General features: G+C 37.3%; 1 protein-coding gene across 5 annotated transcripts in view; it reads left to right on the forward strand.

Moving 5' to 3' along the window:
* RNF38 (ring finger protein 38) overlaps window positions 1-14,366 on the forward strand; it is a 121,983-nt gene that overhangs the window by 87,165 nt on the left and 20,452 nt on the right. For 3 of the 5 annotated variants that reach the window (XM_032212808.1, XM_032212812.1, XM_032212813.1), the window contains 2 exons: window positions 9,767-9,960; window positions 11,374-11,584. In XM_032212808.1, coding sequence (XP_032068699.1) covers window positions 9,767-9,960; window positions 11,374-11,584 — 405 coding nt within the window. Of the gene's footprint in view, window positions 1-20; window positions 248-1,306; window positions 1,375-9,766; window positions 9,961-11,373; window positions 11,585-14,366 lie in introns of those variants that run through there. The other 2 variants (XM_032212810.1, XM_032212811.1) reach the window with 2 other exon arrangements.

A 14,366-nucleotide genomic window follows, 5' to 3' on the forward strand; every position in this document is an offset into this window, starting at 1 on the left:
TGGGTTCTGGACGTTGGCGGCAACCGGGCAGGGGAAAGGTTTTGAGAACGTTGATAGCGAAGCGGTCGGGCGCTCATTGAGGGAGGCGGCGCGGTCGGGTTTTTCCTTGTGATGGGCGGATGGAGTCGCACTGATTATCCGGGAAGCCATTGCAGGGGGTGGTGTGGCAGAGCTGGGCCTACTGGTGCAAGCGGTGGCCGGCGCCGCCGCCCCCAAATACAAGGAGACCCCTCGCAGCTCCTGGAAGGTACCGGCGCCTGGATGGGGCGGGGAAAGACCCGGGTTTGGTTTTTCGCGCCCCTCCCCCCGCCCGCCCCTCTTCCATTTTCCCGCGGATAACAAACTGCCTCTAGACCTGACAGGAAAGGCGGCGGTGATTGTGGTGGGGAGATTGTCTCGTCTAGGAGGAGCTCCTTGCACCACCCTGAGGGAAGCTTTCTCTTCCTGTGGGATGTTGGGGTGCTAACATTTACGACTGTTTGGTGAGGGAAGCAGTAATGAAATAAAGGCAGAGTGCACACGGCCACTGAACCTGTTAAAAAGGGGTGGTGGGATGAACATAGAAAGGCTGTGGAGGTGGTGTGGGAATGCATTCACACTCCCTTCACACACACACCTTTTGAATGGTTATAGGAATGTGAGAGGAGGTCTGTCCTTTGTGTCTCCCACCCACCCACCCTCAGCATCTCTTGATTTCCCACCCACCCCTTTCTTAGGAGAGGGGAGGTTGCTGTGTTTTCTTATAGCTTGGTGTTAATATATCAGATGGGAGTTGGAGAGAGAAGGAAAAGGCAAGCTCCTAAAACCAGTGGAACCTGAAATGTGGAAAGTGGGGAGAGCGTCAAGGAAGAGCACAACATGATCTTGAAAGATCCACCATCATACCACCTTCTCCCCTTCAACATTTGTTTACTATAAATTGCATGTAGCTATTGGCGTTGCTAAAAATAGCACGGTACAAAGGGGGCAGGACACACCACAGCGACTTCTTCTGAAATAGCTGGTTTGGGGATAGTTCACATGTTCTAATGTTTGAGAGTTTGCTGTATGTGATCTTATGTTCCATCTTTCCATCGGTGCCCATCTGTTCTGTTTGCAGAAATTAATTTAATACTTGGTGGTTCCAAGCCTTTCTCTTTCCATCCCACACAGTTGCTATTAAATACTGTACAAAGAAACACTTACCCATACGTGACATTGGGGGATTAATACACTACAGTACTTTTGCTAATTTATAGACCTGCCTTTTTAGTAGCAGTTTTAGTCGAGGTGCAAAAAGCAATCATATGTTGTTCTTCTGAAATAGGTGGAGTGGACAGAGAGGAAACATTGGAAGGGAGAGGAAAAAGTATTCAGTGAAGAATGAAAAGAAAGGTTGGTGTGACAGGAGTGTAAGGAATTGTATGATGGTGTCTACATGGATTATGGAAAAGCTATACAATTTCTTTAATTGCATACTGACCAGTTTTCCTGAAGACACATTGCATACTTATATAAATATATAAAAGCTAAGTTTCTTTTGAAAAGCTAGTCATGACTAGGTTAGATAATCATGTAGGTCAGATCTCAAGGATTTGCATTTGAAATCACTATCTTTTTTACCTTATGTTGATATAATTTGTACTTTTTATCATTTTCTTAACTTACTAATGACAAAGAACTGTGATATGTGTTGTCTCAATTATAAATACTGAGATAGCTATTTTTCAAAATGTTCTACATCATTGCCCGTTATATTTTTGCAGAATGTGTTGCGTCCGCTTTCATAAAATGGATACTGGGGAAATTGGTACATTTTTAAAATGACTCTAAGGAAGATATAAGTAGCCTCCCCCCCCCCCCAAAAAAAAAAACCAGTTGCAGAACCCTTATATTATTTCTGCTTTGGTGCAATTGTCCATTTTTATTTTCTGAGACAACTTGTGCTGTCACTTAGAAGGAAATATTTCCTTTAATGTATGACAACTACTATTTTAAGTTTTATTTTTCCTTAAAATCAAGGAAGGAAACATGATTGATGCCCCAAATATTTTTTAACATGATATTATTATCCTGGTGGGTACTTACATTCTGCAATATATATATGTATTGTTCATGAAGTTTCCTATATGTATGCTCCTATGCATTCCTATATATAAAATGTTACATTGGTTGGGGATATATGAGATACATAATAACAATGGCTATTTATAGATAATTATGAACTGTTCAGCTTCAAAGAAGCCATAAGTTGTATCCAGTGGTGTTCTTTCCTATCTTTTACCTTCACTTGCAAATTCTGTGCAGGCCAAGCTGCACAGAATTTAAGCTCTCCTGAGAAGTTTAAGGAAGGACGGGATGCAGGGAGGGAGGAGATTAGGTGCATCCATTTGTATAAGTATTAGATACAGCCTCCAAAAGTTGAAATTGTACCTCATCTATTAAGTATCATTAAATCTAATAATATAGTTGCTTTGAATTAAGCTTTGTAGATAAGAAAGATTAGGTCAATGCATTTTTAAAATATGAAGGAACTACCACTTTGATATGGAAATATCCATTTTGGTATTTAAGTTTCTTTATCATAGCATAATGGTAAAAGAGTAAATACTTAATTTGGCCAAGTTGTTAGAAGTAGAATGAAGCAATTGTTGAAGCTAGATCATTGTATTTGGAAATTGGTTGAGTTCATATAGTATTGAGATGATGGCTCTGAAAATCCATCTAGGAAAAAGCCTAACTATTCCAACTTTGCTTTATAATAATGCTATCTAAGTTTCTAATGATGTGAAAGGTTTTTTTAAAAAATCAAGATATATTTGTTATGAAAAAATGAAATTAATAGTCTGGTGTTCTATTTTTAAGTGTATATTAATAGGTAATATAATTAGAGCATTGGTTTACAATTAAATACTGCCTTATTAGAGCATGTTCACTTCAAAACACATGCCTCTGAAGTATACTGTAGATATATTTACATAGAAATAAACTGGGGAATTATGAATGCTTGTAATAGCATAATCCTTCACTTGATGCCTGAATAATAGGAAATATCAAATAAAGCCATAATTATGTGAACTGGACAGTGGTTTATCATAATACGAAAATAATAAGTACAATTGCATAGGTTGTTTTTCCCTCCTTTGGGGGTCAAACTCAAACTTAGCTCTCTCATTTTAAAATTTATAATACTTAAAATTGATTATGTTTCAATCATCAATACATTTTTCCTGATAGTAGTAAATATTTATTGGTTAGTGTAGTTAGTGCTGTGCCTTGGATTTAAAAAGTGACCCAAGTTTAGATATTTTAAATGTTTTGTGTAAAGGCAGTGGGACCTTTTAAGAAATCCCTTGCTTTGTTGTTTCTGGATCATAAAAGTACTGGGTTAATCCTCTAGTAACCATCCAAAACTCCAAAGTATCCATTGTATAAAACATGTTAATGAGAACAATTGTATATAACTAGTGATATTTGAAAATGTTATTCACTATCTCAGTGATGGCGAACCTTTTTGGAACCAAGTGCCCAAATGGAATGTGTGTGCATGTACGCAGGCGCACGCTGAACTGCAGGAAACCCAAAGACCAGTTGGCTGGTGTGCACATGCCTGAGTTTTGGCTGGTTTTGTCATTTTCAGGCTTTTGGGGGGGGGGGTTGTTTTCAGACCATTTTTGACCTAGAAAATAGCCTGAAAAATGGCTGGAAAACTGTCCAGAAAAATGGCCCAAAGAACAGCCTGGAAAATGGCCTGATTTTGGCCAATTTTTTTTGGCTGTTTTCAGGCCATTTTCCAACATTTGTGAAGACCAGCTGGCCAGGACGCATTCCATGCCCGAAACCAGAAAAGCAGCTGGCCATGGCAGGTGTAGCCACAGAGAGGGCTCTGTGCCACCTCTGGCACACGTGCCATAGGTTCACCATCACGGCACTATCTCATTAACATTTGGTATTTTGAGAGAAAAAAACATTGTGAGATCTATTGTTAATGTCTAATTTTAAGAATAGTTTGCATTATTAAAATCTTTGAGAAATAGTTTTATAGTAATTTTATAGTAAAATAAAATTTTACTATTGTTTTATTTTTAAAATTAGTAATGGAGCTTCATGAACAATGCATATATATATATATATATATATATATATATATATATATATATATATATATATATATATTTCTACAACAGAAAACAAGTTCTGTTGGTATTGTAAAATGATTAATAGTTACAACTAGTCAATTTGAAAATGTCAGCTGGGATCAACAGCATAGTGTGGGATATATGGCATATAAAAACATCTTCATTCAGAAATATACCATCCTTTGGTATAGACATGGGAATTTGTGGTCTTCCATGTGCTACATTTCCACAAAATCTGTGCTTCTTTGGTCTTGTGATATATCACTGTTTGATCATTAACCAAAGTTAAAATGCTATGAATACTGTGATTGATTGATTCTCTTATTGTACAGCCTAAGCTTCAGCTGGTTTTTTTTCTTTGTTATGCCGGTCATGGGTTGAAACACAAGTATATTGAGGAATTACTTAACTCCAGAACTGAGAGATAAATTGACTAAATCCCATATTTATTCCATTCAGAATTTCAAGATTTTATGTTGGAGGAGGGTTTATGTAAGTTGAAAAAGATGAGATAGGAAAAGCAGAGGGATCTTACAAAAAAACCCCAGGAAACACATATTTCCTAACCCACTTTTAATTGCTGCTTTTCTTTGTGTTACCGCTACTTTAAAAATAGTCTAACCCAATACTCAGGGCAGAAGGAAGCAGCTCCCAAACAGGAACACATATCTCAGCTGCTAAGACCAGTTGCAAGTGAATGAAATATTGTATGTTCACTCAGATCCAGAGAGGAATTTATTCCTTTTCAATCAAGATCTCCTCACTCCCTTGATTAGCCCTGCTGGTTGAAACTGGATGGTTGTAGGTTTCCTGTGCCTACTGTAAATGCATGGAACCTCTTTGCAGCATAAATTGCATGTTTGGGGGAGTGCAGCAGAGAGAAAATTGATACTGTCAAAGCTTTAAGCTTTGTTGACAGTAAAATAATACATTTTTTCTTAAATGCTTATTGTTATAATTTGACTTCCCCATCCATTTGTATTTATCATTTCTCAAAACTATGAATCATTTTTTATTTACTTACAAATATTAACTGCAATTAATGAGAGCTGTAAACAATACAAGAACCTTGGGAAGATCAGCAGCTTGTACACTCATGGTATAGGGAGACAGAATCCAATTTATTTAGATTCCAGAGAAGTTACCATGTTGGGAAGGTGGTTTGATTCAGTTGGTAGATCGTTACTGTGACATTTTCATTTATTTGTATTTATTTTTATTCTAAGAGTAATTTTCCACTCTGATCACATGGGATATAATAGTACACATAATATACTTATGCCACATTATAAGAGATGCAAGGGAGGTTTTCTGGCTTTCATAACTGAATTTTTAGCAAGACGAGTTTGTACAGTTTTGTACGTAATGGAATAATACACAGAAGTATTAGTTTAAATTGCTTTGCCTAAGAAAATGAATTGGATCTTTGGTTCATTTTTTTCCAGAAGTAATAGCAACTGGAAAGGAGGGAAATTGGAGGAGTATATAATCTGACAATGTAGTGAGATTTTCAGATTTTTATAATCAATCCAGAGATGGCATTGGATCATCCCTAGTACCATTTATTATTGTCTGTAGAATTTTTAAATAAAAAGGAATTTCTAAATGCTTTATAACTGCAGGATTGTTGAAAAGTTCATAAAACCTGGAAAGAGATAATGGCAAAAGATTAAATACTGCATCATTTAGTTTCATATTTTTGGAACATGCAACATTATACAGTACAGTTTGTCCTTGACTTATGACCACAATGGAGCCCCAAATTTCTGTTGCTAAGCAAGACAGTTGTTAAGTACGTTGTGTCCCAGTTTGTGACTTTTTTGCCAGAGTTATTAAATTGCTGAAGTGAATCATATAGTTATTAAGTGGATCTGCCTTCCCCCATTGACTTTGCTTGTCAGAAGCTGGCTGGAAAGATTACCAATGGCGATCACATGACCCTGGGACAGGGCAGCCAGCATATAAATATATGCCAGTTAATCATGTGACTGGGAATGCTGAAATGTTCATAAGTGTGAAAACTGTTCATATGTCACTTTTTTCAGGGCTACTGTAACTGAAAGGTCACTAAATGAATGGTTGTAAGTCAAGGATTACCTGTATTACATTATGATACTTGAAAAGGTAATTAACCCCTTGGTCTTTTCAAAGCAATAACAATAAGAAAGTGAGGTGGAATAAATGTTAAAAATGATTGAAGAAGCTTTTATTAAGTGGGCTAAAAGGCAAAAGCAGGGGGAGTGTGGGGGGGTCATGCACACATAATCCACCCTCTTCCCCTCCCCCCCCCACTTTTGCTGTGTGATGGCACGGTGGACCTGTTTTTTGCCCTCCCCAGGCTCCAGAGGCTTTCTAGGAGCCTGGGGAGGGTGAAATCCCCCCCCCCCGGCAAGGTCTTCTGGAGACAGGAAACAGACCGTTTTCCAACTTCCAGGTTGACCATAGAGCCGTTTTTTCGCCCTCCGGAGGCTTCAGGGAAGCCTCCTGAAGCCTCTGGAGGGCGAAAAACAGCCCAACACGCAAACCGTAAATCCGTTCCCGAACTTCCAGTTTGCATATTGGGTTGTTTCTCGCCCTCTGGATGGTGAACACTGGCTGAAAATGAAGGCCGAAATCAGCTGACCAGCGCGTGCTGGAGCTGACAGGGCAACACCCTGTGTGCCCTAAGAATTGACTATGCTGCCACCTGTGGCACATGTGCCATAAGTTTGCCATCACGAGGCTAAGGCAAAGTTAATAAAGGTTGGCTATTAGGTTGTATTTGTGTTACCAAGCATGATTTATTAACCATTTTAAATGATTCCCTTTGAAGCTCCATTGCTCATGTAATATACCTATAGTATTTCAACAACACGTATCTTTAAAAGTTTTGATATGAAAGGACAAAATACACTTATCTTTTCCAACCGTACTGGACACAATAAACTCCTTTCCTATTATACTGTTTGCTTAAGAACACTTATGCAGAACTTGGATGTACTCTGGATGTTTGTACTTCAACTCCCAGTGTTCACAGCAGGTGGCCTTGCTTTCTGAGGAGTTGAACTGTACTTGGGTAGGAAAGGCTGCTCAAAAACATAACTCTTTTCTTGTTAAGAATAAAAAAGTGTGATAGATCTTTTATCAATATTAATTTATTGACTGTTCAAAGTTAAGATGGCACTGAAAACTGTGACTTATGACCATTTTTCACACAACCATTGCAGCCTCCCCTTGGTCACGTGATCAATATTCAGATGCGTGGCAACTGATTCATATTTATGACTGTTGCAGTGTCCTAGGGTCATGTGATCCCTTTTGCAAACTTCAAAAATGAAGTCAACGGGGAAGCCAGTTTCACTTAAAAACTGTATTACTAACTTAAAAACTGCAGTGGTTCACTTCACAGTTGTGGCAAGGAAGGTCATAAAATGGGGCAATACTCAACAAACTTTTTGCTCACTTAGCAACAAAAATGTGTGCTCAATTGTCATAAATCGAGGACTAACTATACATCAATAATAATAAACTATTTCTGTGAAACATTGCATATTATATGTATATATGGGGGGAATTTTAGTCATAGACATCTTGCATGGATACAGTCATGCTGCTAGGAAAAAAATATATTTGCTTGTTCTCTTTTCCATCATATTTATCTGGTGACCCACCAACAAGCTAATCCTTTTCTGCTGTATGATGAGAAATGCCCTTGAAGCTTAGTTGTTTGCTTCTTCTTGGGCTGCTGAATCTTTGTTTTATGTAAGATGTTTTGGAAGACTTTAGTTGGTTTAAATGCTACAGTGATGCCGTGTGGTTCACTGTAGTTCACCCATGTGTTTTTGTTGATGTATTTTCTGATGATGTAACTTTTTATATGTACTAAGCTTTTGAGCAAATTAATTGACTTGGAACATGGCAGCGTCTTTGTTAACAAAATATTATCTTGACCAGTGGTGGGTTCCGGATCCTGGTGCAATTGGTACGGTGCAACAGGGCCCGGGCTTTCACCACATGCACATGTGCAGCACATGCACGCGTGCAGCACATGCATGCGTACTTACCGCCAGTGACGCTCCAGCTGCTCGGGGGAGCGTCACGCAGGCGCCGTGTGCTCCATGCGCTGAAACCCTGGTCGGCTCAAATACAGGTGCGGGCGGGTGGGCTTTCCAGAGCACTGGAATGGTACCGGAACGCTACCTGGTGCTCACAGTAGGCACCGGTACACCCATACCTTGGCGTACCAGTCATATCCCACCACTGATCTTGACCAAGTAGAGCGTTCATTAGTGTTTAGGGAACTGCTGAATTTGAAGTAACAGTGGTAGATAACAGGGCAGTATGTGCAGTATTGGTTGAAGATTTGTACTTTGAATTGTTGAAAGCAAGATATAAATTACAGAAATACTGTGCATTTTTCGGTAAAGGTTTTCCTGAGCCACTCTGGGTTCATTTTTTTGCTCACATTCACCATCACCCTTTCCTTTATATTTCTTTCAGTTTAATAATGTCATATATACTTATTTTCTGTTGGTATCCAGTATCTTCCCTTTTTCAAGGAGTACTTTTCCAACTGGTTGTACTGGGATTGCAATTTTCAGTAAAACCAGGTACTAACCTAGGTCAGGCGAGAGCTAAGGAGGTCAAGTAGTTCAAAACAGGTATGCACACCATATCTGTTGCTGCTCTTTAAAGAAACTGCATCTTTGGATTCACATACATTTGACCTAAGGAGGTACTGAGAAGAGTGTTCCAATATCTGTTCCAGAACCCTTTATCACTTTTAGTACTTCTTTGAAACTTCATTTGTACTGTATTAGCAAGAAAATATGTAAGTGATACATTGGGATTATCATAGAAGGCCAAACTCTGGCTAACATAACAAATTGTACATCTAGTAAATAGTGAGGGCATGTGTTGAACTGGAACTCCATCTGGCTGCAGTTTCTTTAATAATTTACATTCCTAGAGCATATTGACATATTAATGCTTATGTAGTATAGGTTTTAAAAAATAATAATAAGCAAACAGCGACTGTGCTATCTTAGAGAATAAATATTTATTCTAACAGAGAAGATTCTAAAATTGTTACACTTGTAACCAATTTTTTGCACAATTAGAAAATAATCCTTGCCTGAAAAAAATATTGGGGATGTATCATTATTCTTTCAGGAATCAAACATAAATAGTCATTAAAACTTACGGTTTACTTTATAATTAAGATTGTCCAGCTTAGAACACATTTTATAGACTAAATTGGGGCTGCATGTAAAGGTGATGAATTCACCTAAGTTTATACTGCTTTGTATTGTAATGTTCATCTTATCTTCTCTCTCTGCATTTCATTCTATCTTATACTATTTTATCTCACTCTTTTTTTCTTAATCATACCTTACCATATTTTATTTTACCTTAGTTTAATTTATCTTATTTTACTATATTGCCTTATTTCATCTTAGTGAATGTTATTGTGGATGATGCCCATTGCTTTGCTATAGTCAATTAACTAATTTGTGAAGTTATACCACTATATTGTTTTAATAATAATATGCAGCTAAACAATTTTTGTGATTTTATTTTAATCAGAATCAATTTCCTGAAGTAATGCCTTACTTTTTAATTCTGAGATACTCATCAGTTGTGAATATATTCATTTTTTTAATGCACAGAGCGAAGATAGTCCAAGTCCCAAGAGACAGCGCCTTTCTCATTCAGTCTTTGACTACGCAGCAGCATCACCAGCCTCATCACCACCAATGCGACCATGGGAGATGACATCAAATAGGCAGCCTCCTTCAGCTCGACCAAGCCAACATCACTTCTCAGGGGAACGATGCAACACACCTGCGCGCAACAGAAGGAGGTCAGCTTTCCTGAGGGACAGTCATAGTCTTGATTTAGAAAGTAGTGTTTGATGCATCAAATTTATTAGTTTTAGGTTAATGTATAAGAAACTAATCACTCCAGAATTTAAAGCTATGGAGTCTTAATTTTATGAACCTCATGAAGCCTATGCCAGAAACATGGAATTTTGTATCACAGAGGTGAACTTTATCCTACAGTTTTAAATAGTTTTCTGTACAGGTTTATTGAAGAGATGCTTCTAATATTAGTTAATCCTAATATTTGATTGTCCAAAATATTTAGTTGTTAGCTTATATATTGTTGTTCTACTGTTCTAGTACATCTTTATCCAAAGATATCAGAATTGACGTCCAAGTGTTAACCTTCTTGTTTCTCCTCTATTCTTTCGTCATAATTGTGAGGGAGGTTTAGTTGAGAAAATGTAAGTAGGCTAAGGTCAGTGAGCCTTGTTTTGAAATTATTGTAAAAAATTGTAATAAAACTCTGAAGTCAGATTATCAATCAATATTTGCTACATAGTTGATATTCTTATTGGAACTTATTAGTTACCAAAAATAAGATATTTTGGTATCTTATATTTTTCTTTAAGTTTCTATTACCTGCTTCTTCCAGGGAACATAAGATACAACATATATTATGTTTTCTTACCACAATCTAATGAGGTAATTTGGGCTAAATATTAAAAGATTTTTCCAAAAATAGCATATGAATGAGGAATTGAATGTAGAACTATATTATTGAGCTGTGTCATTATTTAATATGCAACATCATGATTTGCCAGATTCAATTCACTTAATTTATTTCATTCTTAACTTTTTGCCTCCATCATATCTGCTTGCCTTGAACTTAATCGGTTGCTTGTTTTTTCTAAAGTTTTCTCAGAAAAGTTCCCACAAGTTATTTGTTACAAATCTCCAGTGTTGCATAAATTAATTCAGAAGTTTTGAATATTTTCATATTAGTAATAAGTTTGTATTCCTCTTTCCATATTGTTTTTCCTCTTCAATTCAATCACACCGTAGAAACCAAAGATTTTGTAAGAATCTATAATGTATTTGTACTGTAGAGTGTAAAGAAGATAACTGCATTACTCAGTACTCAAATGGCTTGCCAACTGGCAATATTCATCACAGAACCAGTTGTCTGGCCTCTGACCCATCTGCTAAGTTCAGCTTGACCTTCACTCTTGCTACTAAGTTATCTGAGAAGAAAAGGACCATCTGGCAACTTTGATCTGATTATTCTGATTATGTTATGTTACTTTTGCCCCAGAAGAAAATACAAATGCAGATTTTTGTGATCAGAGAAATACAGGAATAAAAGTATATATTCATAGTATATAGCTAGTTTAAAAATAGAAATTACCATAGCTGTTCAAAATATAAAACTTGTCCCATTTGATTATTTATAGCCCTCCTGTTAGACGCCAGAGAGCAAGAAGAGATCGACTGTCTCGACATAATTCCATTAGTCAAGATGAAAACTACCATCTTCCTTATGGACAGCAACAAGCAATAGAAGAACCACGAGCCTTTCACCCACCAAATGTGTCTCCCCGTATGTTGCACCCAGCTGCTCATCCGCCACAGCAGAATGCAGTCATGGTTGACATCCATGAACAGGTATGGGAAAAGATAGAAAAATAGTCTCCAAGTTTCTTATGACTAACACTTTTTAAATTGTTAATGTTTTCAATTACCTGGGTATATTCGGAGGACTCGTCCCCGTCATTCTGTATGAATCATTCTTGTTTGTGCCGCTGTCTGTTCTGAACAACTGTGTGTCTGCATTAATAGAACCTGATTTAACAAGGTAGTCACACTTAAGTGAACTCTGTTTGGAAGGCCAGAACTTTGCCTTATTTCTCTAGGAATGCAATGGTCTTTCTTTGATTTCAAATGAATTTTCATAATTTATACTGCAGCATGGTACAGTGTAGGAATTACTAGCAGATGCTCTGAAAATACCAAATTTTCTAAAAAGAAGGAGAAATTAATCCATATTAAATGGTTAAATTATATTTAGACATTCCTTTTAACTATTCAGATAGCAGAAAAAGCAAAAGGAATTGCTCAGTGTCCTCTTTTGTTACATTGTGATAGATTAACATATTATTATCGTACAACTTGATGCGTTATGTCTCAAGAATGACATACCAGTCATACTTCTGTAATCACGAAGGTCTTCTCAAAGAAATCCTGCTTATACTTAAAAGCTGCAATAGAGTACAGTGTAGAGTATTGCAGCTTTCATGTGGATGGACTGGGCTGCCAGAAGGCATATTGATGTTCATATGCAGCAGTAACTATTTTTAGTTTGCGTACACAATACAACATGATATTTAGATCTGGACTGAAAGTGCTTAGATGTGAGTTAGCCAGAAGGTTGATTAGGGTCTATTACTTAATCTTTGATCTGCCAGTGAATCAACAAGGATTTCAGTGCCACAATTATACAAGAAATAATGACAAATGGCTGAATGTTCCTAATGTTGGTATGTGAGTTGTACACTTCAACTATTTCAAATAATTGAAACAAAGGAAGAATAATGTCTTTCTATTCTTTTCTGTTACTAAATTGTTTCTGTCCTTTTGCATATAGTACAGTAGTCCTCAACTTAAAACATAATAGGGATCAGAATTTCTGTTGCTAAAGAAGTCAGCAGTTTAATGAGTCATGTCTGATTTTGTAACCTTTTTTGCTATGTTATTAAATAAATCACTGCAGTTGTTAAGTGAATCATGGTTGTTAAGCAAATCCACCTTCCTCCATTGACTTTGCTTGGCATAAGTTGGCTGCAAATGATAATGGGTTTGCCTTATGACCATCACATTCGCTTAACAACTACTGCAAAAAAAAAAGATTCTAAAATCAGACAGAGTTACCTAATTACCCACTTAACAACCAGCATGACTTACAAGCTATAATTCTGGGCTCAATTACCCTGTTTCCCCGAAAGTGAAAATAAGACCTCCCTGTTTAATAAGCCCAGTTGGGCTTTTGAGTGCATGTGCTAAAATAAGCCCTCCCCTGAAAATAAGCTCTCCCCTGAAATATTTAACCACATGCGCAGCCAGTCCTCACCATTTCTTGGGGGGAAGGGGGAAAACATGCCCCATATACCCTACGTGCACCTGCCATCCATGCAGAACAGCTTCATGGAGGCCGCTCCCACAAACCCTAGCTACCGTGCCCCTTCTCTTAGTGGCACCTGCAGAAAGAGCAGCAGGTCCAGTGACACTAGGACTGGCAAGAGTGTGCCAGAAACAGAGACAGAACTTCTGGCCCTCTCTGGATCAGTTGATCCTTGGGCTCTGGGTCGAGGTTAAGGGGCCTCTTGCACCTCAAAAGACCTCCCCAAAAATAAAGCACTTATCTTATTTTTGGGAAAACATGGTACAGTTGTAAATCAGCTACCACCTTGCCTAGTTATCTACATTCCTCAGAATCTCTTCCCCCTTGTAAGGTTTTTGGTTCTTTGATGAGAAATATATTATCCATCAGGTTTTGAATGCACCTTTCCATCTTGTGCTCTGGAAGATCATGAAAATCATTCTTTTCTCATCAGCTTTTGGATCCACTTCATTGATGCTTATGTGTGTGTGTACATTTCATTGAACTTTGTTTTACTACTTACATTATCCTGGTTGAGTCTTAATTTTTGTCTTAACTACACTTGTAGTTGTAAAATTGTGGTAATTAATAGCTCTGTTAAACAAACAATATTACAGAGGCTGATTTTCTACAGCAAATTATAGGGGCATTTGTGTTGTTGAAGTGTATTCCAGTAGACAGATACAAGGCTATAGGTTTAATTTAATCTGAATCTGATATTTCAAAGTTCAGTTCCACGTACGATCAGAAGATTATACAGTTTAAATAGGAGCAATATTATAAAAAAGAGTTGTAAGTGAGCACACCAATGTGAGTTCACTGTGTATTAATGCATGTCTGGATGTAAGGTAAAAGAGATTTTTGCAATGCTGAGAGTAAAAGAATCCATGTTTTAGCTGTCGCTGCAGTTGCCTTGATGCAATTACAAAGAGATGGATTTTGATGGTTCTTTATTATGAAAATACATTTTCTTACATATTTTACTGCTGCCAAATAAATAGTCTTAGACTTACTATCATAATTGAGCTGAACATTTGTTACTAAGTGAGAAATTTGTTAAGTGAACTTTGCCCCATTTTATGACTTGTCTTGCCACATTTGTTAAGTGAATCAGTGCAGTTGTTAAGTTAGTAATACAATTGTTAAGTGAATTGACTTTGCTTGTCGGAAGGTTGCAAAAGAGGGTCACATGACCCCTGGACACTGCAATGATCATAAATATGAACCAGTTGTCAAACATTCAAATGTAAATCATGTGACCATGGGGATGCTGCAACAGTCATAAGTGTG

This window comes from Thamnophis elegans, chromosome 3 (assembly GCF_009769535.1).
Source record: "Thamnophis elegans isolate rThaEle1 chromosome 3, rThaEle1.pri, whole genome shotgun sequence".
In the NCBI taxonomy this organism is placed as follows: Eukaryota; Metazoa; Chordata; class Lepidosauria; order Squamata; family Colubridae; genus Thamnophis; species Thamnophis elegans.